Source organism: Mizuhopecten yessoensis, unplaced genomic scaffold (genome assembly GCF_002113885.1).
Source record: "Mizuhopecten yessoensis strain PY_sf001 unplaced genomic scaffold, ASM211388v2 scaffold11091, whole genome shotgun sequence".
Taxonomy (NCBI): domain Eukaryota; kingdom Metazoa; phylum Mollusca; class Bivalvia; order Pectinida; family Pectinidae; genus Mizuhopecten; species Mizuhopecten yessoensis.
Window position 1 is genome coordinate 759,132 of NW_018408875.1, and position 18,543 is coordinate 777,674.

The 18,543-nt window shown below is 36.5% G+C and overlaps 1 protein-coding gene across 2 annotated transcripts; it reads left to right on the plus strand.

Moving 5' to 3' along the window:
- The first annotated feature begins 2,669 nt into the window (after positions 1-2,669).
- LOC110465576 (zinc finger CCHC domain-containing protein 4-like) lies at positions 2,670-17,453 on the plus strand. 2 transcript variants are annotated; one of them, XM_021521495.1, is made up of 12 exons: positions 2,670-2,893; positions 4,086-4,281; positions 4,903-5,086; positions 6,335-6,426; positions 7,108-7,180; positions 8,077-8,296; positions 9,508-9,608; positions 13,449-13,567; positions 14,076-14,151; positions 14,816-14,939; positions 15,893-15,965; positions 17,363-17,453. In XM_021521495.1, exons 1-12 carry the CDS (start codon positions 2,818-2,820, stop codon positions 17,415-17,417), a joined length of 1,389 nt encoding a protein of 462 aa, XP_021377170.1. In that variant the 5' UTR covers positions 2,670-2,817; the 3' UTR covers positions 17,418-17,453. The 2 variants fall into 2 exon arrangements, with proteins under 2 accessions (XP_021377170.1, XP_021377169.1); XM_021521494.1 differs by having other exon boundaries at positions 2,672-2,893; positions 8,074-8,296.
- Positions 17,454-18,543: the final 1,090 nt, after the last annotated feature.

The following is an 18,543-nucleotide window of genomic DNA, read 5'->3' on the forward strand; positions in this document are numbered from 1 at the left end:
TTTAAGTCTTTGTGATTTTTGTGTTACCTTCAAGGCAAAGGTGATATGTAGAGATCTCTCTGTCTGCATTTTCTGTACAAATGGTTTCTGTGGGATAAGTCCGAAAGGAATGCTTTGATTTTCATGAAAATATTTCAACATACCTAAAACCTGCTGAAGTTCTATTGCAAACCAAATCTGAACATCAACATGGCCGTCAGCAGCCATCTTCGATTACGTGAAGAGTACATAATTTCCATGTAATAGCCCATGAGAAAATGCTGCGACTTGAATGAAACTTTCAACACTACCTATGATATCAATTACCCAGTCAGATTTATTTTTTACCCAAATCTGAAAATCGACATATATGGCTGCACTTAAACAAGACTAGAATGTGCAAAAATAAATACATTTGAATCCCCACAAAAAAGCTGAAGACAAAATAATGCAAGCTGATGCTCCAGAAGGGTATGCATACCCTGCACCACATGCAGTACCTGGAGTGTATCCCATCAATCTCAGGACAGTTCAAGATTTCATTTCCCTTGACAAATATTTCCATCTAACTTACAAGTGTACAGAATACATGTTGGCAAATATGCAATTTGGGGGTCAAATTTAGAAATGTAGCATTTTGTTTGCCTACCATCATCAGTAAGGTGACATCAATTCAGTACTTACTCCACACTTTGTGAGAGGGTGAACATCTATTTACAGTGCTTATTAAAAATTTCAAAAACTGATGGAATTTAATTTGTGAAGTGCCTTGACAACAATGACTTACAGCTCTCTATTGTAGCAATTTTGGCCATGGTGCCTTGTAAGATTCCATAGTCTAATGGTATATGAAAAGACAGAATTCCTGTATGTTCTTGTGTGTGGAATCAGGAATCTGATGGAATGGCCAGAAATGTGCAGTTTTGTTTGTTACAGGTAGGAGTCTGGTGTTACATCGACTAGTTGGTACACTATCCTATACACCATAACTAAACGTGCTATGTTTTTTCTGGTCTGTATTGACTGCCATCACAGGTTCTGAAGCATGGATGTTACACTGGAAGTCCCCAGTGACTCGTTGGGACCCGCATGTCTCTCTGACTACTTCTATTTTGTTGACGGTACCTTTCTTTGTTTGGCTCCAAACTGTCGATGTATACTCCAATTGGCTGAAGAAACAGTGTGAAGTACATGTCCATAGATGTTGTAGTTGGACCGTTGTGAAGATCATCTGGTGAACCTCACATTCTCGGAGAATCTCACACTTACCAGGATTAGAGCACATTATCCTTTATTCTCCCAGCACTGCCGTTGATCCAAGTCCCAGCCATTGTTATATGACTTGATCCTTTGAGGATGTTATTTTCTGTACAAGATGTAGTCATCTGCAAACAGTCAGGTGGCTGGTTAAGTAAATGCTCCTGGGAGGTTAATTGTTACTGAATAGCAGAATAACATTGGTGTGGGCTCAATGACTTGAGGAACGCATTCCAGACGAAATACTCTCGCTAGAAGCCAGTGATTGACTGTTAAGAACAACATGTTGAGTTCTGACTGGTAGAAGCTTTAGGTACAATTGTGTAGGTGCTATGACCCTCTTACATGTATCATGATCTTGGTCTATAGCTTAAATTTGCATGCTCCAATTTGAGACGGATTTGGGGAAAACGGCTGCCTTGCAGCTTAAGGCAGTTTAATTATCCTTGATTTTGCATGTGAAATTTGTTACCACATTTGTAATGGAACTACAAAAGAGACCATGTCTAAATTTGATATACATGATCTCCTTGGCCAATAGCTGTGTGTTCTCCAATTTAAAATGGATCCTATCAAAACGGCCACCCGTACTCGCCCATGCTGCTTATTTTGGTTGTTGCATGTGTAGATTGATACTACGATGTACTACTTTTCATAAACTACTAAACAGAAGGGATGAAACTTTGTGGGCATGATTCACTCTGTTAACAATTATGCATGCTTTGATTTAAGGTGGATAAGAAAAAAAACACAAAACAGTCTCTAGTCAGCCATCTGTTTTTACTTACCCCAGTCGAAATGAGCTTCAGGGCTTTCTGGGTAATCCTGGTTTTAAGGGTAATTAACATATATTTTAGTTATTTTATTTTTCATACGAATAACTGTTGCCTACCTTGTAATTTATAAAATTGTGATAGCTCTTTTTTAGAGACTTATATAATTTTACATTAATAGGTTTTATAATGTAATCAGCCATATAAATTATTAGTGCCAAAACATGTATTGGGTACAGTATGAAATTGTTATGTTGTTGTACCTTTTGACCAAATAAACTTGAATTGAATTGATTATACTTCACAGATTTCTGGAAAATCAAGATGTATTCTGTAACACATCACTTGAACACCTGGTTATTACATTTAAAGGCCTACATAGAGAAATCGCAAAAAATCTCATTATTTCAATGTTTTTTTACATATGTTCGTGTTTTTCTTGTTTGGCAATGAACTTTTGCATTAATTGTACAGTATAATTATTATCCCTTCTTGTCTCTCTTCTTGATTAAATTATCATATCAGTATAAAAAAAACTTCTTTTTTTGGTTAATTCCGAAAAAAAATAAACGATTAAAGAATTATAGACAGTGTTCCACTGATTGCTCACTGATTGGATGTCCTTGAAAAAGTTTGTCACTATCACGGTTTTCTTTCCTGACATTAGAGTTGTCCCTCACTGTTCCGGGCACTCATGACTTTAGTACCGCCCGTTCATTTGTAAACATTGCTGCGCACGTGTGGGACTGACTGACATTGACTGTCCATGCCGTCAGTGGACGTTTACAGTTGATTATTCTGTGAAATCATGGCAGCCAATACTGCTGCTAATGTTGATGTGATCATCGACACAGGGGGTCGAGAAATCCCTGAATGTCCTCATGGTATGTGCCGATATCATACATGTTACTACATAAGAGGCCGCTGGTCGGATATGATTTTTACCTGTCTGATCACAGGGACCTGTCCTTGTTACATCTACATTTTGACCTAAACTGAGTCGTTCAGAGTAATATTTATACGTATATACCATCATTGGGGTTGCATTTTTACCAAAAGTCGATGTTAACCCCTCATTAGCCTGTAATATTACTCTGTGGGGTTGGGGGGTGGGGTGGGGTGGGGGTTGGGGCGATCATTCTAACGGTACTGTTATGAATGGTGTCAGCTAGTGGCGCTCCCTGTAGTGACAGGGAGTTAGAACCTGGGTTGTATGTGGTGTTCGAACGCCAATACATTTTTTAAAAAGGGGGTGGGGGGACCTCCCGTGGGGAATCAATGTGTGGCAGGTGCTCATAGGATATTGGTCACCTTCTACTCACTGCCCGGTCTGCTGCATGCTTGTGGGAATTTGCCTTTAGCTCAATCGGCACAGTGACCATGAAGCTGTCTAAGGGTCGCTGATTTGATCACTAGTTATCAGGAAGCATACTTCTCTCTATAAAGATTTTGATGTCGATTTTGCATGACCCCACCTTCAACTTCATAACGTTACTATAGTGAATGAAAAAAGAATTATACATTTTATTGTTTGAAAGATAGATAGTTTTATTTCTCATATATATGCGCACAGAGCAGTGACGGATACTAAGACTAAGAGACCTATCTGGTGGGGTTTCCCAATTTCGAGGGGGGGGGGGGTCCAAGTGGGGAAAAATTGTGGAAAATGGTGAAAACACATGATTTTTAAAGAAAATTCTCAGGGGGGGGGCTGTTCCTGAAGTCCAAATAAACCTCTGGATCCGCCACTCCAAAAGTCTTTTTCTCCTTCAGCGGATATGATATCTATTTACACAGAAAGCACACACCATACACATTTTCACATTGAGCATATTCAATTTTCCCATATTCGCGAGGTCAATGTAATACTTTTCCTGTACTTCCTGTTGAAGATACATATGTAGGTCTGAAAATCTATGTAGGTTCATAAAACAACAAGACTCAGGAGGGTGTTTTTCTAATGATGATGATGTTTTATCACACATCAATTTAATATGATTGATGAATGCAAAGCTGGGTCGATAAACAGTTATGAACTTCTTAAAGACATTGAACAAAAAACTTGTTTGATTTTAGGCCCAGCGTTGCTGTTTGTCAAATATGACAGAGGAAGCTCATCCAAGTTTTTTGCCTGCTCAGCCTTCAGAGATAGGAAGGAGTGCAACTTCTTTCAGTGGGAAAGTGAGAAACCTTCAGAGGAAAAAAAGAAAATTCGCCAAGAAATTAACTCGCAACAAAAACCAAAGTTTTCCCATGAAGAGGCTTATAATAGGTAATCATATACGGGTAATGGCTGTCAAACTTCAGGCTTCATTTGCAATCCATTCATGTGTGAGGTCTGAAATATCTTTTCAGTCCGAAGGGGTGTTTGTTCAAGAAATGTAACCAAAAAATATACAATGGTTTCATTGTAAGTGAAGTTTCTTATACATTATACTCATCAACATGAATCATACTACAGTATAAGTCGATTTCATGTATTAGTAGTAATTTGGTCCATTCCTTTTTATAGTCACTGAATCACAGAGCCACAGAATACACATGTTGTCCTCAGTCTTTCTAAAGTTGTTTACAGACAAATGCTGTCCTAAAAATCACAGACTCTGACCAAAAATGGATACAAAAGCACATAAGAATGTAAATATGGTCCAAATGTGAATATTTGCCAAGAAATCAACTGTTAACACTGGACATTTAATTGCCACTGACTTTGGTTTTTCGTTTCATTAGTTTATCTGTATAAACATTTATAGTTTGATATACAATGACAAAAGTTTCACTGGGGTATAAAACTGTTGGAAAATTAGAATCCTGTAAGTGTTTAATATCAAGGTTACAGACTTATAAAATATTGTTAATCAGTAGTTTAATCTTATAATTTGCTTTTTTACAGATTTTTAAGATTCAAGGAACAAACCAGCTGTAATCGTGAACTCTGTCAAACTTGTGGCAGGTTCTTGTTACCAGGGGAACTCAAAGATCACAAAGGTCACAAGGTCAAGTCCCCAATTACAGATGAAATGTTGGAGAAACCCACCAAGCTATTTGTACCTTTAGATAACAACAAAACTTTCGCTGTAAGTGAAAAAATAAGGATATATATTGATATGCTATAAAATAAATCCAAAGCTGTAGAACTTTAAACAAAATATCCGTACTATTCTCATAGAAAACATTTTCAAGTTTTCTAAATTGAAGGACAATTTTGGAAATTTTACTTGCTTTAACTTGGGGTATGCAATTGTAGTAGGATGAGGAGTAGTGATAAAGATAGTGCCATCTCTCCAGCCTGATGCTCTACCACTGAGCTAAAGAGAAATTCCCTACAGTTGACGCTTGCAAGGCAACCTAATCAATGCACATCTTTGACACTTCCCCCCTTTTTTAAACACCAACCCAGGTTCTTTGACTCCCCGCCAATGGTTCTCCTACCTTGAACAGGGAGGTTCAACGGCAACAGTATGTAGTAGGATGAGGAATAGTGATAAAGATAGTGCCATCTGTCCAGCCTGATGCTCTACCACTAAGCTAAAGGGAAATTCCCTACAGCTGACGCTTGCAAGGCAACCTAATCAATGCACATCTTTAACACTTCCCCCCCTATTTTAAACACCAACCGAGGTTCTTTGACTCCCCGCCAAGGGTTCTCCTACCTTGTACAGGCAGGTTCAACGGCAACAGTATGTAGTAGGATGAGGAATAGTGATAAAGATAGTGCCATCGCTGGGACTCGAGCCAGCTGCCCTTGGCTCTCCAGTCTGATGCTCTACTGCTGAGCTAAAGGGAAATTCCCTACAGCTGACACTTGTAAGGCAACCAAATTAATGCACATCTTTTACACAACAATGACAATTTACAGGTGGACTCTCGTTTTGTCAGGGTCAAAATTGCAATAACATATCTCGTTGTTTATAAATGTATATTGATGTCAATATCGTATTGTTGATAAAAAAAAATGTTGGTATATGTATTGTATATCAAGAGTGATGTATATTATGATTTGACAAATCATAGATTTTCACAAGTGGGAAAATAAGTCTGTATTTCATTCAGTAGAGCTAGTAACGTAAATCTACTATGACCAATAATGTCACTGTCAGCTGAAATAAGTAGGAACATTATAGCATAATTTGTGGTTGGCAACAACTACATGTACCATGTAATGGGTAATGGGGAGGGGGAGGTATTAGCTTCTGGTGATCTGATGGTTAGTGCATTGTGACCTTGATCAGTCTTAAGAGGTTATTAGTACATTGTACTATTTTATTCCATCACTTCAAATGATAGATAACCTGTTATTTGCTGAATATATTTGTTCATTCCAGCAATACCTGTTCTCGGCCTCTGCTGTTGATTTTACCATCAAGACATTGGAAGATCTGTCCTTTACTCACATAGTTTGTGTGGGCGCACCAAGGTATATATAAGTCTGTGTGGGAGCACCAAGGTATATATAAGGAAGGACTGTTTACTGAGAAATCTTTACTCTGTAAAATATTAACATTCCATTGATGAAATCCATATTGATAGTTTTTCCCTTCACATTGAAAATACGGTATACATAAAATAACCTTTACACCAATAATTGCTGTCATGAAAAAAACATCCTCACGCCAGATTGGTTCTCTTTAAACCCTTGGAGATAACAATACTATGACTTCAAAAAAATAAATCACACAAAGCTCAGACTTGGTATGTTGGATGGCCTTGAAATGACCAAGAATAGTATAGATTTTGGTCTTGGTTCATCAAAGACAATATATATCAATGTTACTAGAAATGAGTTTTCCTGTACAGATTTTGACTTTAGAATAAATAATGGCACAAATCTCAGGTTTGGTATGAGGGTTGTCCTAGTCCTAGAGAAGAGAAAATACTCAATTGGGTTTGGGCATTGTTTCATAAATGGTCAATGTCAGTTTATCAAGAATTTAATTACGCTGAACAAATGACATGTAGATGTTAATTAATCACACAGGAGGAGGCAAAAGCCTATCAATTTTGGGCGTGGCATGTCAAAGGTCAATGTCACTGTTACTAAGAATAGAATGTTCTTGTCCAGATTCTAATTCCAGTTTAATATTGCTTTGTTTTACAGAATATTTGAAGCTATAGAGTTGAAGAAGGATTCCGCCACTAAAGGATTACTTCTGGACTTGGACCACAGATATGTACGTTACCATTGTAAACAGTAAATATTCCTTCATGCATTGCATTCATGATTAAAGTTGACAGTGCAAGTTAGAAAGCTTTCAATTAAGATTAAAGAAAGCAAAAAGCAGCTGGTTTTGGGATTTTCACCAGTGATTGCATTTTCATGTATCTCTTCCGGTGACGTTTCTAAGGAAGCGCCAACATTTTAGTTTGTGCCGAGTATGGGTCTCCGTGGGTATAAAAAGCACATTACCTGTTAACTTGCACTGTCAGCTTTAAACTCAATTGATCACTGAAAATTTAAGTGTCAGAATCGTAAAACAGTCATTGCAAACTAAATATCAGCAATCAATATTGATTCAAATACAGTGAAAAAGTGTTAGATTGTGTTTATTCCAGTCACACACCAGTGTCATGAGTAGCTGAGAGAGAGAAATCATTACTGTACAGACCCTTAAGAAAATGTTCATTCATGCTTATATTATAGGGCATGGTTTGAAGTGTATGTTATAGCTAGGTAAGGGTTGAGGGCTTTGTTTAGAATTTTATGTTATTTTATATTAAATCTGAAGGTCAGTTGCCTATGTAAACCAGTCTCCATGTTTTGATGTATGTATTTGTAAAACATTCTATATCTTAAAATTGAAGTCAAGGTCATGGATTTTGTTGAAGTGTGGAAATGCTTGTGTTATTAGTAAATAAGCATGAAAATATCCACACGCAGATACATGTAATAAAGAACATATAGATTTAAGAACCATTGCCAACAGGAACATTTTGATATCATAATCAGTTGTAAACATTTCCATGTGCAAAAATATTCCACTTTAACAGTACACTGTATTAGATTCTCACCAGTGTTAATTGTTTTGAGTCAAATCTCACAGCACTTTCCTTTTCTTCATTACAGCAGCAACTCTATCCAACGACTAAGTTCTGTCGCTACAACATGTTTAATCACCATTTCTTTGATGGTCAAAAGAGCGAAGATGTCTTCAAACAATTTATATTGGAGGAAGAGGAGGATGGGAAGCGTGTTGCTATGGTGATGGATCCTCCGTTTGGTGGCATGGTGGATGCACTCGCAGCAACTTATAATAAAATCAGCCTACAGTGGCAGACCCTTTCAGACCGTAAGGACATCACTTTTGCAGATGCCTTTTTGATGAGTACCTAGATTTTCCAGTGCTGTAATGTCAGTGTACCCAAAACAGAACATTAGTGGGAAAACAGGCCAGGAAATTGAAATGCAATTCAGAGGAGCATTTTTATGTATTCAATTTTCTCAGTATCATACTTTTATGTCAATTCAGCTGTATATCAGCTCTATTGGCTGTTGATTATGGTCACTAGGACATGTTAGAAATAATTTTGAAAACATAATTTTCTTAATGTATGTGCCATGCAATGCTGTCTGTTTGGATATAATTTTGAGAAACTTATTTTTTCAGAACTAATGCTAGTTTTGAGAAGAAAAGTAATCAGAATCTCCTTTATGTTACTTGTAAGAGACTTGTAAATAGAAAATTAAAGTGGATAATATCTATTTATATAAAATACGGTCACACATTTTTTGGAATTGATACTGTTGTATGAAATATATCGACAGTAAACTGAAAAGTGTCCTGTTTTGGGTACAATGACTGTAGTCTGCATGAATCTTCTCAATTCTTCTGTCAGATGAAGCCAAAAGATGCCATACATATATTCTCTGTATCTTGGTTTTCTTCTGGTTTCAGTTTGAGCTACTCACAACTTTGATCAAGGGATATTTTTTAATCAACCCCAGATCATCAGCTTTATTACCCAATTTACACGGGATACGTTTTGTAAGATTTTAATCTGGATTATCAACTGGGTTTGGCAGTTTCATTGACAGTTTTTGCATCCAGTTGAAAAATTGTCTATTTTGTAGATGTGCCAATTCATTATTGCGCTACAGTAGTTTTTGAAGAATTTCACAACCTTTATATTTGCATTATCTTAAGGTGGGTCCATCCTTCTCAAACTTAGCGCCAGTGCGCAGGAAGCTGCGCATGTTGGCTAAATTTCAGAATGATTTACGGTAAATTAACGACACAACACTTCGATTTAAAAGTGTAATTTACAATTATTAACAATAACTAAGAACGTCAAAGAAAAGTTAAAAGTATCCAGTGCAATTGTTTTTTTATATTTAAATAACCGTATTTAATGTAATTTTGAACTCCCGTAAATAAGAACGAAAGTCTTTTACACCAGAAGTTTACCATCACAGCTCAAAACACATTATATTTCAATCAGTAACTGAAGGTTATACTGATTAAATTATATAATTTAGATGAACTTAATTATTATTTTACAGAAACCCAGGACAGCAATCTACCAATACTGTGGTTTTTCCCATACTTCATGGAGAAGAGGATCAAAGAGTGTCTTCCTACCACACACATGTTAGACTACAAGGTATCCTTCTTAAATTGGTCTAATTAATTTATGCATTCATGTTTTCCATCCAACTTTATAACAAACTTTACCTGGGACACATATAAGCACTAAAGCATTGCATTCATACGAAGGTAACTGTCAAATAACACACATTTGAAAGTACCAACTCTGTTTCTAGCGTACTGGACAGGATTACACCTATAATTGAGTACTTCCTTCCCACATTGTCCTCATCTTTGAAATCTAAGACTTCTGCTTTTGATATGAATATCTTCTCTTCCCTCAAAACATTTCTTGCCAAATCTTAAGCTCATGGTTTATAGCCATTTGATTGGTTTAAGACACAAAAAACTGACCAATCAACAGACTAATGCCTGTCCTTCGAAGATTACCTTGGATCTACCAAAAAATCAAAGACTATCAATTCACCGTTATGCTGCCACACTATTCTTTTTGTCCTGTAACAAAGAAGTCCAAGGTATGCAAGATTCCTTTTCCTTTTCCGGCTGATCAACTTGTATTATATGTAAGGTGGAATGTACAGAGCCTTCAAGCTTGTTATGACATTTTCAAATGTTGTAGAGAACATATCTGTATTGAGAACAGAACACTTGGATTCATCCTCGATACTCCAGGGGTTACGCTCACGTTCGTTCTCTGCTCCCCTGGAATATGTTGTAGCAAAAATGAAGGCTGAGTGTGTGCCACCTTGTGGATGAGACTAGAAGACTAGTTTGATCCTTTGATGTACATAAAAATAATCTCGCGGTCACCTAACGGTAAAATTGACAGGCTTTGAAGTCAGATATCGCTCCTCTGTAATCTTCAAAGGACAAGTATCAGTCTAGCGATAGGTCTGACAGGTTTTTTTAACCAGAGATCAATCAAATAGCTAGCTGTATGCCTTCAATTTTGTTATGAAAAATTCCAGGAGTGCAGAGAGCGAAAGTGATCGTAACCCCAGAATATCGATTGTTTAGATTATGTTAACAATCTTAAGGAGTATAATGAAAATGCTATACAGTACAAAAGAGTTGCTCATTATTTTTCATGTCTCTCTATTGTAAACATGAATTTGTGTATCTCTGTATTCCTTGTGTTGTGGAACTGGACTTGGTCGATTTTCGGCAACCAGGTAGAATTTGGAAGGTCCCCGGTTCAAATCCCATTTGGGCCATTGCATTTCTGTTTCTCCTGTTACACTTGTATTCTTGTATCCCTGTATTCTATTAAGTTGTTACATGTATTCATATATACATATATCTTGTAGCCCTGTATTTGGTATCTCTCATAATTCTGTATTCCTTCAAATTGAACTTTGAAACCTTGTATTTCTGTAAAGAGTTCATGTATTCCTTGTTATTCTGTATTCCTTGTTAACCTGTGTATCTGTATTGCTGTATTGCTGTAATGAGTTCCTGTATTCCTTGTTAACCTGTGTGTCTGTATTGCTGTATTTCTGTAAAGAGTTCATGTATTCCTTGTTACTCTGTATTCCTTGTTAACCTGTGTATCTGTATTGCTGTATTTCTGTAAAGCGTTCATGTATTCCTTGTTATTCTGTATTCCTTGTTAACCTATGTATCTGTATTGCTGTAATGAGTTTCTGTATTCCTTGTTATTTTGTATTCCTTGTTAACCTATGTATCTGTATTGCTGTATTGCTGTAATCAGTTTCTGTATTCCTTGTTATTCTGTATTCCTAACCTGTGTATCTGTATTGCTGTATTGCTGTAGTGAGTTTCTGTATTCCTTGTTAACCTGTGTATCTGCATTGCTGTATTGCTGTAATGAGTTCCTGTGTTCCTTGTTATTCTGTATTCCTTGTTATTCTGTATTCCTCGTTAACCTGTGTATCTGTATTGCTGTAATGAGTTCCTGTATTCCTTTTTATTCTGTATTCCTTGTTAACCTATGGATCTGTATTGCTGTATTGGTGTAATGAGTTCTTGTATTTCTTGTTATTATGTATTCCTTGTTAACCTATGTATCTGCATTGCTGTATTTCTGTAAAGAGTTCATGCATTCCTTGTTATTCTGTATTCCTTGTTGTTCTGTATTCCTTGTTAACCTGTGTATCTGGATTGCTGTATTTCTGTAATGAGTTCCTGTTTTCCTTGTTATTCTGTATTCCTTGGTAACCTGTGTATCTGGATTGCTGTATTGCTGTAATGAGTTCTTGTATTCCTTGTTATTCTGTATTCCTTGCTAACCTATGTATCTGTATTGCTGTATTTCTGTAAGGAGTTCATGTATTCCTTGTTATTCTGTCTTCCTTGTTAACCTGTGTATCTGTATTGCTGTAATGAGTTCCTGTATTCCTTTTTATTCTGTATTCCTTGTTAACCTATGGATCTGTATTGCTGTATTGGTGTAATGAGTTCTTGTATTTCTTGTTATTTTGTATTCCTTGTTAGCCTGTATTCCTTGTTAACCTGTGTAGCCGTATTGCTGTATTGCTGTAATGAGTTTCTGTCTTCCTTGCTATTCTGTATTCCTTGTTAACCTATGTACCTGTATTGCTGTATTTCTGTAAAGAGTTCATATATTCCTTGTTATTCTGTATTCCTTGTTATTCTGTCTTCCTTGTTAACCTGTGTATCTGTATTGCTGTAATGAGTTCCTGTATTCCTTTTTATTCTGTATTCCTTGTTAACCTATGGATCTGTATTGCTGTATTGGTGTAATGAGTTCCTGTGTTCCTTGTTTTTCTGTATTCCTTGTTAACCTGTGTATCTGGATTGCTGTATTTCTGTAATGAGTTCCTGTGTTCCTTGTTATTCTGTATTCCTTGTTATTCTGTCTTCCTTGTTAACCTGTGTATCTGTATTGCTGTATTCCTGTAATGAGTTCCTGTATTCCTTGTTGTTCTGTATTCCTTGTTAACCTGTGTATCGGTATTGCTGTATTTCTGTAATGAGTTCATGTATTCCTTGGTATTCTGTATTCCTTGTTAACCTATGTCTCTGTATTGCTGTAATGAGTTCCTGTATTCCTTTTTATTCTGTATTCCTTGTTAACCTGTGTGTCTGTATTGCTGTATTGCTGTAATGAGTTCTTGTCTTTCTTGTTATTTTGTATTCCTTGTTAACCTGTATACCTTGTTAACCTGTGTAGCTGTATTGCTGTATTTCTGTAATGAGTTCCTGTATTACTTGTTATTCTGTATTCCTTGTTAACCCGTGTATCTGTATTGCTGTATTCCTGTAATGAGTTTCTGTATTTCTTGTTAACCTGTGTATCTGTGTTGCTGTATGTCTGTAGTGAGTTCCTGTATTCCTTGTTATTCTGTATTCATTGTTAACCTGTGTATCTGTATTGCTGTATTGCTGTAGTGAGTTTCTGTATTCCTTGTTAACCTGTGTATCTGTATTGCTGTATTGCTGTAATGAGTTCTTGTATTTCTTGTTATTTTGTATTCCTTGTTAACCTGTATTCCTTGTTAACCTGTGTAGCTGTATTGCTGTATTGCTGTAATGAGTTTCTGTATTCCTTGTTATTCTGTATTCCTTGTTAACCTATGTATCTGTATTGCTGTATTTCTGTAATGAGTTCCTGTATTCCTTGTTATTCTGTATTCCTTGTTAACCTGTATTCCTTGTTAACCTGTGTATCTGTATTGCTGTATTTCTGTAGTGAGTTTCTGTATTCCTTGTTAACCTGTGTATCTGTATTGCTGTATTTCTGTCTCACTGTACTCCTTGCAATCCTGCATTCTTGCACCTTTTTCTAACCATGTAATTCTGTATTCCTTCAAGCTGTTAACCTGTATTTCTGTTTAGGCTCTTTACCTGTTTTGATTTGTTTTATGATATATTTCTGAATTAAATGTATTCATATGTTAAACCTTGTTTGTAGGTGGATTATGACAACCACATGCTGTTCCGTGGCGACATGAAGAAGCAGGGCTCCCCAGTGAGAATATTCACCAATCTGTCGCCCGAACGTGTAATTCTGCCTGCCTCTGATGGGTACTGGTAGGTACTGCTGAATGAATAGATATCAAGTATTCATATTTGTATCACAGTAGGTTTTAACATTTACCTGGTTGTGAAAATATGCAACCTTCCTTGTAATATTTGCTCTGTGATTAATAAAATGTAACTTACCAGTAACCTATGTAAATTTCGCTCCCTGATAGATTCTGTCCGATTTCTAAACAGAATCATATTCATTTCTATGTAGTTAACCAAATATCATTTATTTCTTTTTTATGCCCCTACCATTTTATGGGGAGGGAGGCAAATAGTGTTACCCATGTCCCTTTGTGATCCATTGTCATGATGCTATGAAATTCAGTTCTTAGTTTATACCAAGGTTAATTATAGGAATACCTCGGAGGAGTTATTGTGTTTCAGGATCCTAGTGTTACTAATATTATTATTATTTTTTGGTCAACCACGGGGCCAAGGAGACATTAATGTATTACAGACATTTTCTGGTGTGTGTGGTTTTTTTTCTTTTTCTGACTTGTTTTATTTGAAGGTTCTGTAAGGTGTGTTCAAGATTCTCTGCCAAAGAAAACCTCCACTGTGATGTCTGTGACCTGTGTCCTTCTAAGGTAACATGGTCTATTTACTTGTCATTTCTACTTCTAATCTGTGTTTAATCCTTCCATAGAAATATTCATGTTGTTAAACATTTCATGTCACACACTTCCTGCAGATGACACCAGTAAATGAGGCCATAACCCACACACTTTTAGGTATATGAACTAGTCTTTTCACTTTTAGTACAGTAGTAGTAGATCTACATTACCAAGAAATGCTGCTTCCTGGGGCGACATATTTAGAATTTTCCATTACCATCACAGCAGCAGTGGTCTTTCCCCTAACTTGATGTTTAGCGGCCATTTTTCAGAGTTAAAGAGTGTTTATAATGACTGATTGCATTTAAAATTAATCTTACTTAGTATTACCATTTAAAACTCATATATAGTGTTTATTGTTTAAAATCTTGAGGTTTAAAAGTTTTCATGAGGTATGGAGATCATTGTGTCATTGCTTTACTCCATTAATACATTAACATATGGTATTTAAGGTCACAGAACACCGTACTGTTTCTGGGATCTAGTATATTAGGCAGATGGGAATATTCTTTCCTGGATTTAGATCTAGGAAATGTAATGTCATTGTCTGAAAAGTTACCTTGTACAATAAAATGGAAGGCTGAATCATTAACAGATTGATTTTGAGATGTTGATGTATCTTACTCCACCCTTATAGGACGGGAGGACGTACAAGCATTGCTTTAAATGTGACCGATGTGTGAAGCCGTCCAAGCAACACTGCAAGACCTGTAAGACGTGTCAACAGCAGGACCACAGATGTGGTCAACCTATGTCCAACGGTCAGTCACTCTTCCTTAATTCCTTCCTTAAGTTTATAATTAAACCTTTTGTAATCCAGAAAACAGTATCGACCAGACCTCTTTCTAGCTTCTTTATTTACTTCCCGTATAACTTGTTATTTACGCAATCTTAAATTTGAAATTAAAATTTAGATTATGATTCCACAATGTAGACATGTGAAGGTGCTCATATTTCGTGGTGTTTTGGCACATGACGACATTACAGTTTAAATTTAAACATTTAAAATGGAACCATAAATGATCCAGAAAACAATCTTATTTAGCTAGGTTAATCTTAAATGAAACAGAAAAGTGTATTGACCTTGAACTAGGTCCCACCAATGTATACATTTAAATCAGATCCCTGTGTTATCCAGAGAACAATAACTTTGTAAAGTATAGGATCTTGCAACCAATAATCGGGTCTGACAGCAATCTTACCTTATTTCTATTTTCCTGATTTATGTTTTTTGAATTAAAAGTACAGTAAGAATGACAGTATATTTTGGTGTTTATCTTCCGTAAATGAGTCTTCTAGGCTCCTTCAGTCTGAACGTGTTGTAGTAATAGAACTCCAAATATAATTATATTACATCTGTATTAAAGCCTTAATGATTATTGGTCTGGAAAGTTGCTTGGAAACCCTTGTACCTGGTTTGCTAATACTGATGAGTTCCACAGAACAGTTGTACATTATCACATGATCACCACATGACCGACTCTCCCAGGCCATGCACAACCTTCTTCTGTAAAATGCCAAGTCATTTGTTAGAAATACATTGCAGCTATGTAACATTACTTGCTGTTACAAAAAACCTTTCACAGTCCTCCACAGAGATAGGTACCAATAGTGTCAGTTCCAGTTTAATCTTGCTGGAAAACTGAAGGATATTTGATACCCTGTATTTTGCTGATTTGATGCCATTGAGTCAAGTGTTATATTGGAATTACAGGATGTCATGTATGTGGAGCCCTTGACCATAAAAGAAGGAACTGTCCAAAACAAGGATCAAGCTCGACGAAAAGGTCAGTAATGAAACATTTTCATTTTTTTTATTTCAAAATTGGGAATGGTCTTTCAAAGTGAAAAACATTGGTCGACATATTCTAAGTTGCATAAGCTATGAAGGGCGGCAGTGGCCGAGTGGTTAAGGCACTTGACCACCTACAATCACGAGCCCTCTATAACCACTGGGTTGTGGGTTTGAGGCCTACGTGGGTCAGTTGCCAGGTACTGGACGCAGGTTGTTGGTTTTCATCGAACAATGGTTTTGGTTTTATTTTGTTTAATGTCCTATTAACAGCTAAGGTCATTTATCGATGATTTCTCCACCACCAAACCCTGGCACATCTTTAAATGACCATAGCTGGATGAACAGGATGTAAATCACAAACCAAAAGAAAGCTTAGGCTATGAAAGAAATTGATTTCTTGTTGTAGAAGGTGAACACCTTTAACAGTGGCATTAACTCCAAGACTGTATTTACTATGTTAATCCTTTAATGAGCAATACACAACATTATGTATAGTGCACTATATAATTGATGAAACCAGTCTAAGGTGCTTTATAGTACAATCAGACATACAATTAATAATTCCATAATGTGATGATTTCAGAACATATAGTAGGGAGATTTCATTCCCACTGGTTGGGACATTTTCATAAGCAAACCTCCTGTTACCTGAATCAGTATAACACATTTGCTTTTAAATTAAATTGAATCCATCAATTCAGAATAGGTCATGTGTTTGCCAGTGATCCAATGCTTTTTAAAAAAAAGAAAATCATTAATTGGTATAGAAGCAGATACATTATTTGACATACATGTAACAGAGGTTATTATTTTTTCAATGCCTCCGCTAGTCTTACACACTACTGCATGAGCTAAAGAGAAATTCTCCCCAGCTGAATTGGTAGAGAGTGGCTAGTATACTCCCCCTCCAGCAAAGAACTCGTCCCAAGTTTTTTCAGGGGCCAATATAGTGATTCTCTCTTGTGAAAGTATCACTGAGTATTTTTGTCAGTATTTCCTGGGTCTCTACCTTGGTGCCATTGTAATAAAGATAATTAATTTTTTAATGTCTCTGCTAGGAGTCGAACCAGGGAACTCTGATTTACTAGTCTTGCGCTTTATTAAATAAGCTGAAGAGAATTTATCTAGAGTTGACTCTGTGGGAAGAGGCTAGTTTTTTTTACCAGGGCAACATACATGAACATCTACACACCACATTTAAACAATATTAGAATCATGATGGTTAATCTTAACTGAACATGGCATACATCTGTAGCACTACAATATGACATCACAATGAATAATCATTAAAAGTTTTTGATGACACTTTGGGTGTATTTTGGTTTTCATGATGTTATATTCTGATGTTTATAATGAAACTGGTGCAGCTTTCTTTGCTTTGTATTTCAGAGGAGCACCAGAAAACAGTTCACCAAACAGACAGAAACGAAAGAGGAAAAAGTGATGATGAATGCTTTCTGATTAAAACATTATAAAAAAGTTGTATGTGGTTATTTTGTTTCCTTGACTTTGTACGGTCAACTGTAATCATGTTCTCTTTTTTTAAGTACAAATTTTGGACTCATGGTAGTGAGCTGCATAATATTTACAAAATACAAAATTGATCCTTAAAGTGTCGCATACACCAGCAATATTTCAAGGATTGAGTGACCGAATTTACTTCTCTAAGTTCACATCAATTCTTCCAGAAGGTAATGTTCAGCCATGCGTAACAGCACTCGGTGTAAACTCGTTAAGTCAAGCTGCTATATGTAGGTGTTTAATGCACTGTTGGTTTGGTCGGATATACCACTAGCCGGTGAAATCATATTTACTAAGTAAACAATATTTGTAACTCCCTTCAAGTATCATGTATCTTTGATTAGTACATATTTGTTCAATTTATTGAACATAGATTCCAATATCTCCAGTACAATTTTCTCCACCTCCCCAATATAATTTGCTTGCATGGGTAGGGAAAGACTAGTGTCAGTGGCTGAATTTTTGACAAGGAATATATATTGCGTTAGGTTCCCTTCAGATATATCGGACCAGAAGGTGATGTATGTGTTACAAATCCTGGGACATAATCTGTCGGCTTACCGTGTTGAGTTGGATGGCAAACCCTATTCTGCATTATGAGTAAAAGATCCGACTAATATAGAAATAAATGTTTTCAGTTTCCAAGTAAAATGTAGAACTGTCCTACCTCCAGCATCCTGAAAAGTGGCATCAGCTGTGTTGGTAGGCGGTTTCTAGAGTGACGGCGTGGTGAAGTGGCCGATAGGGTCAGTCAAGGTTTTCATGCTGCCGCCATCTTGCAGGAAGACAATAACGGTATGTTTGTGATGTAGATAACATCGTCACTTTGAACACCGGCTGCAGCGCTAGCTTTGGGACTGCGATGGAAGGTAAACACTTCAGTTAGGAATGCAAGAAAGCACCTTCATCATCGAATATTAGAGAAGACAGGATGGAACAAAAAGAAATTGAATGAACGATAAAAGAAGGCGCTGTCACCACTTATTGCAAGCTTGGTTGATCTCTTTGATCGATCGACAATTCAGTTACTGTTGGAGCAAGAACTGAAG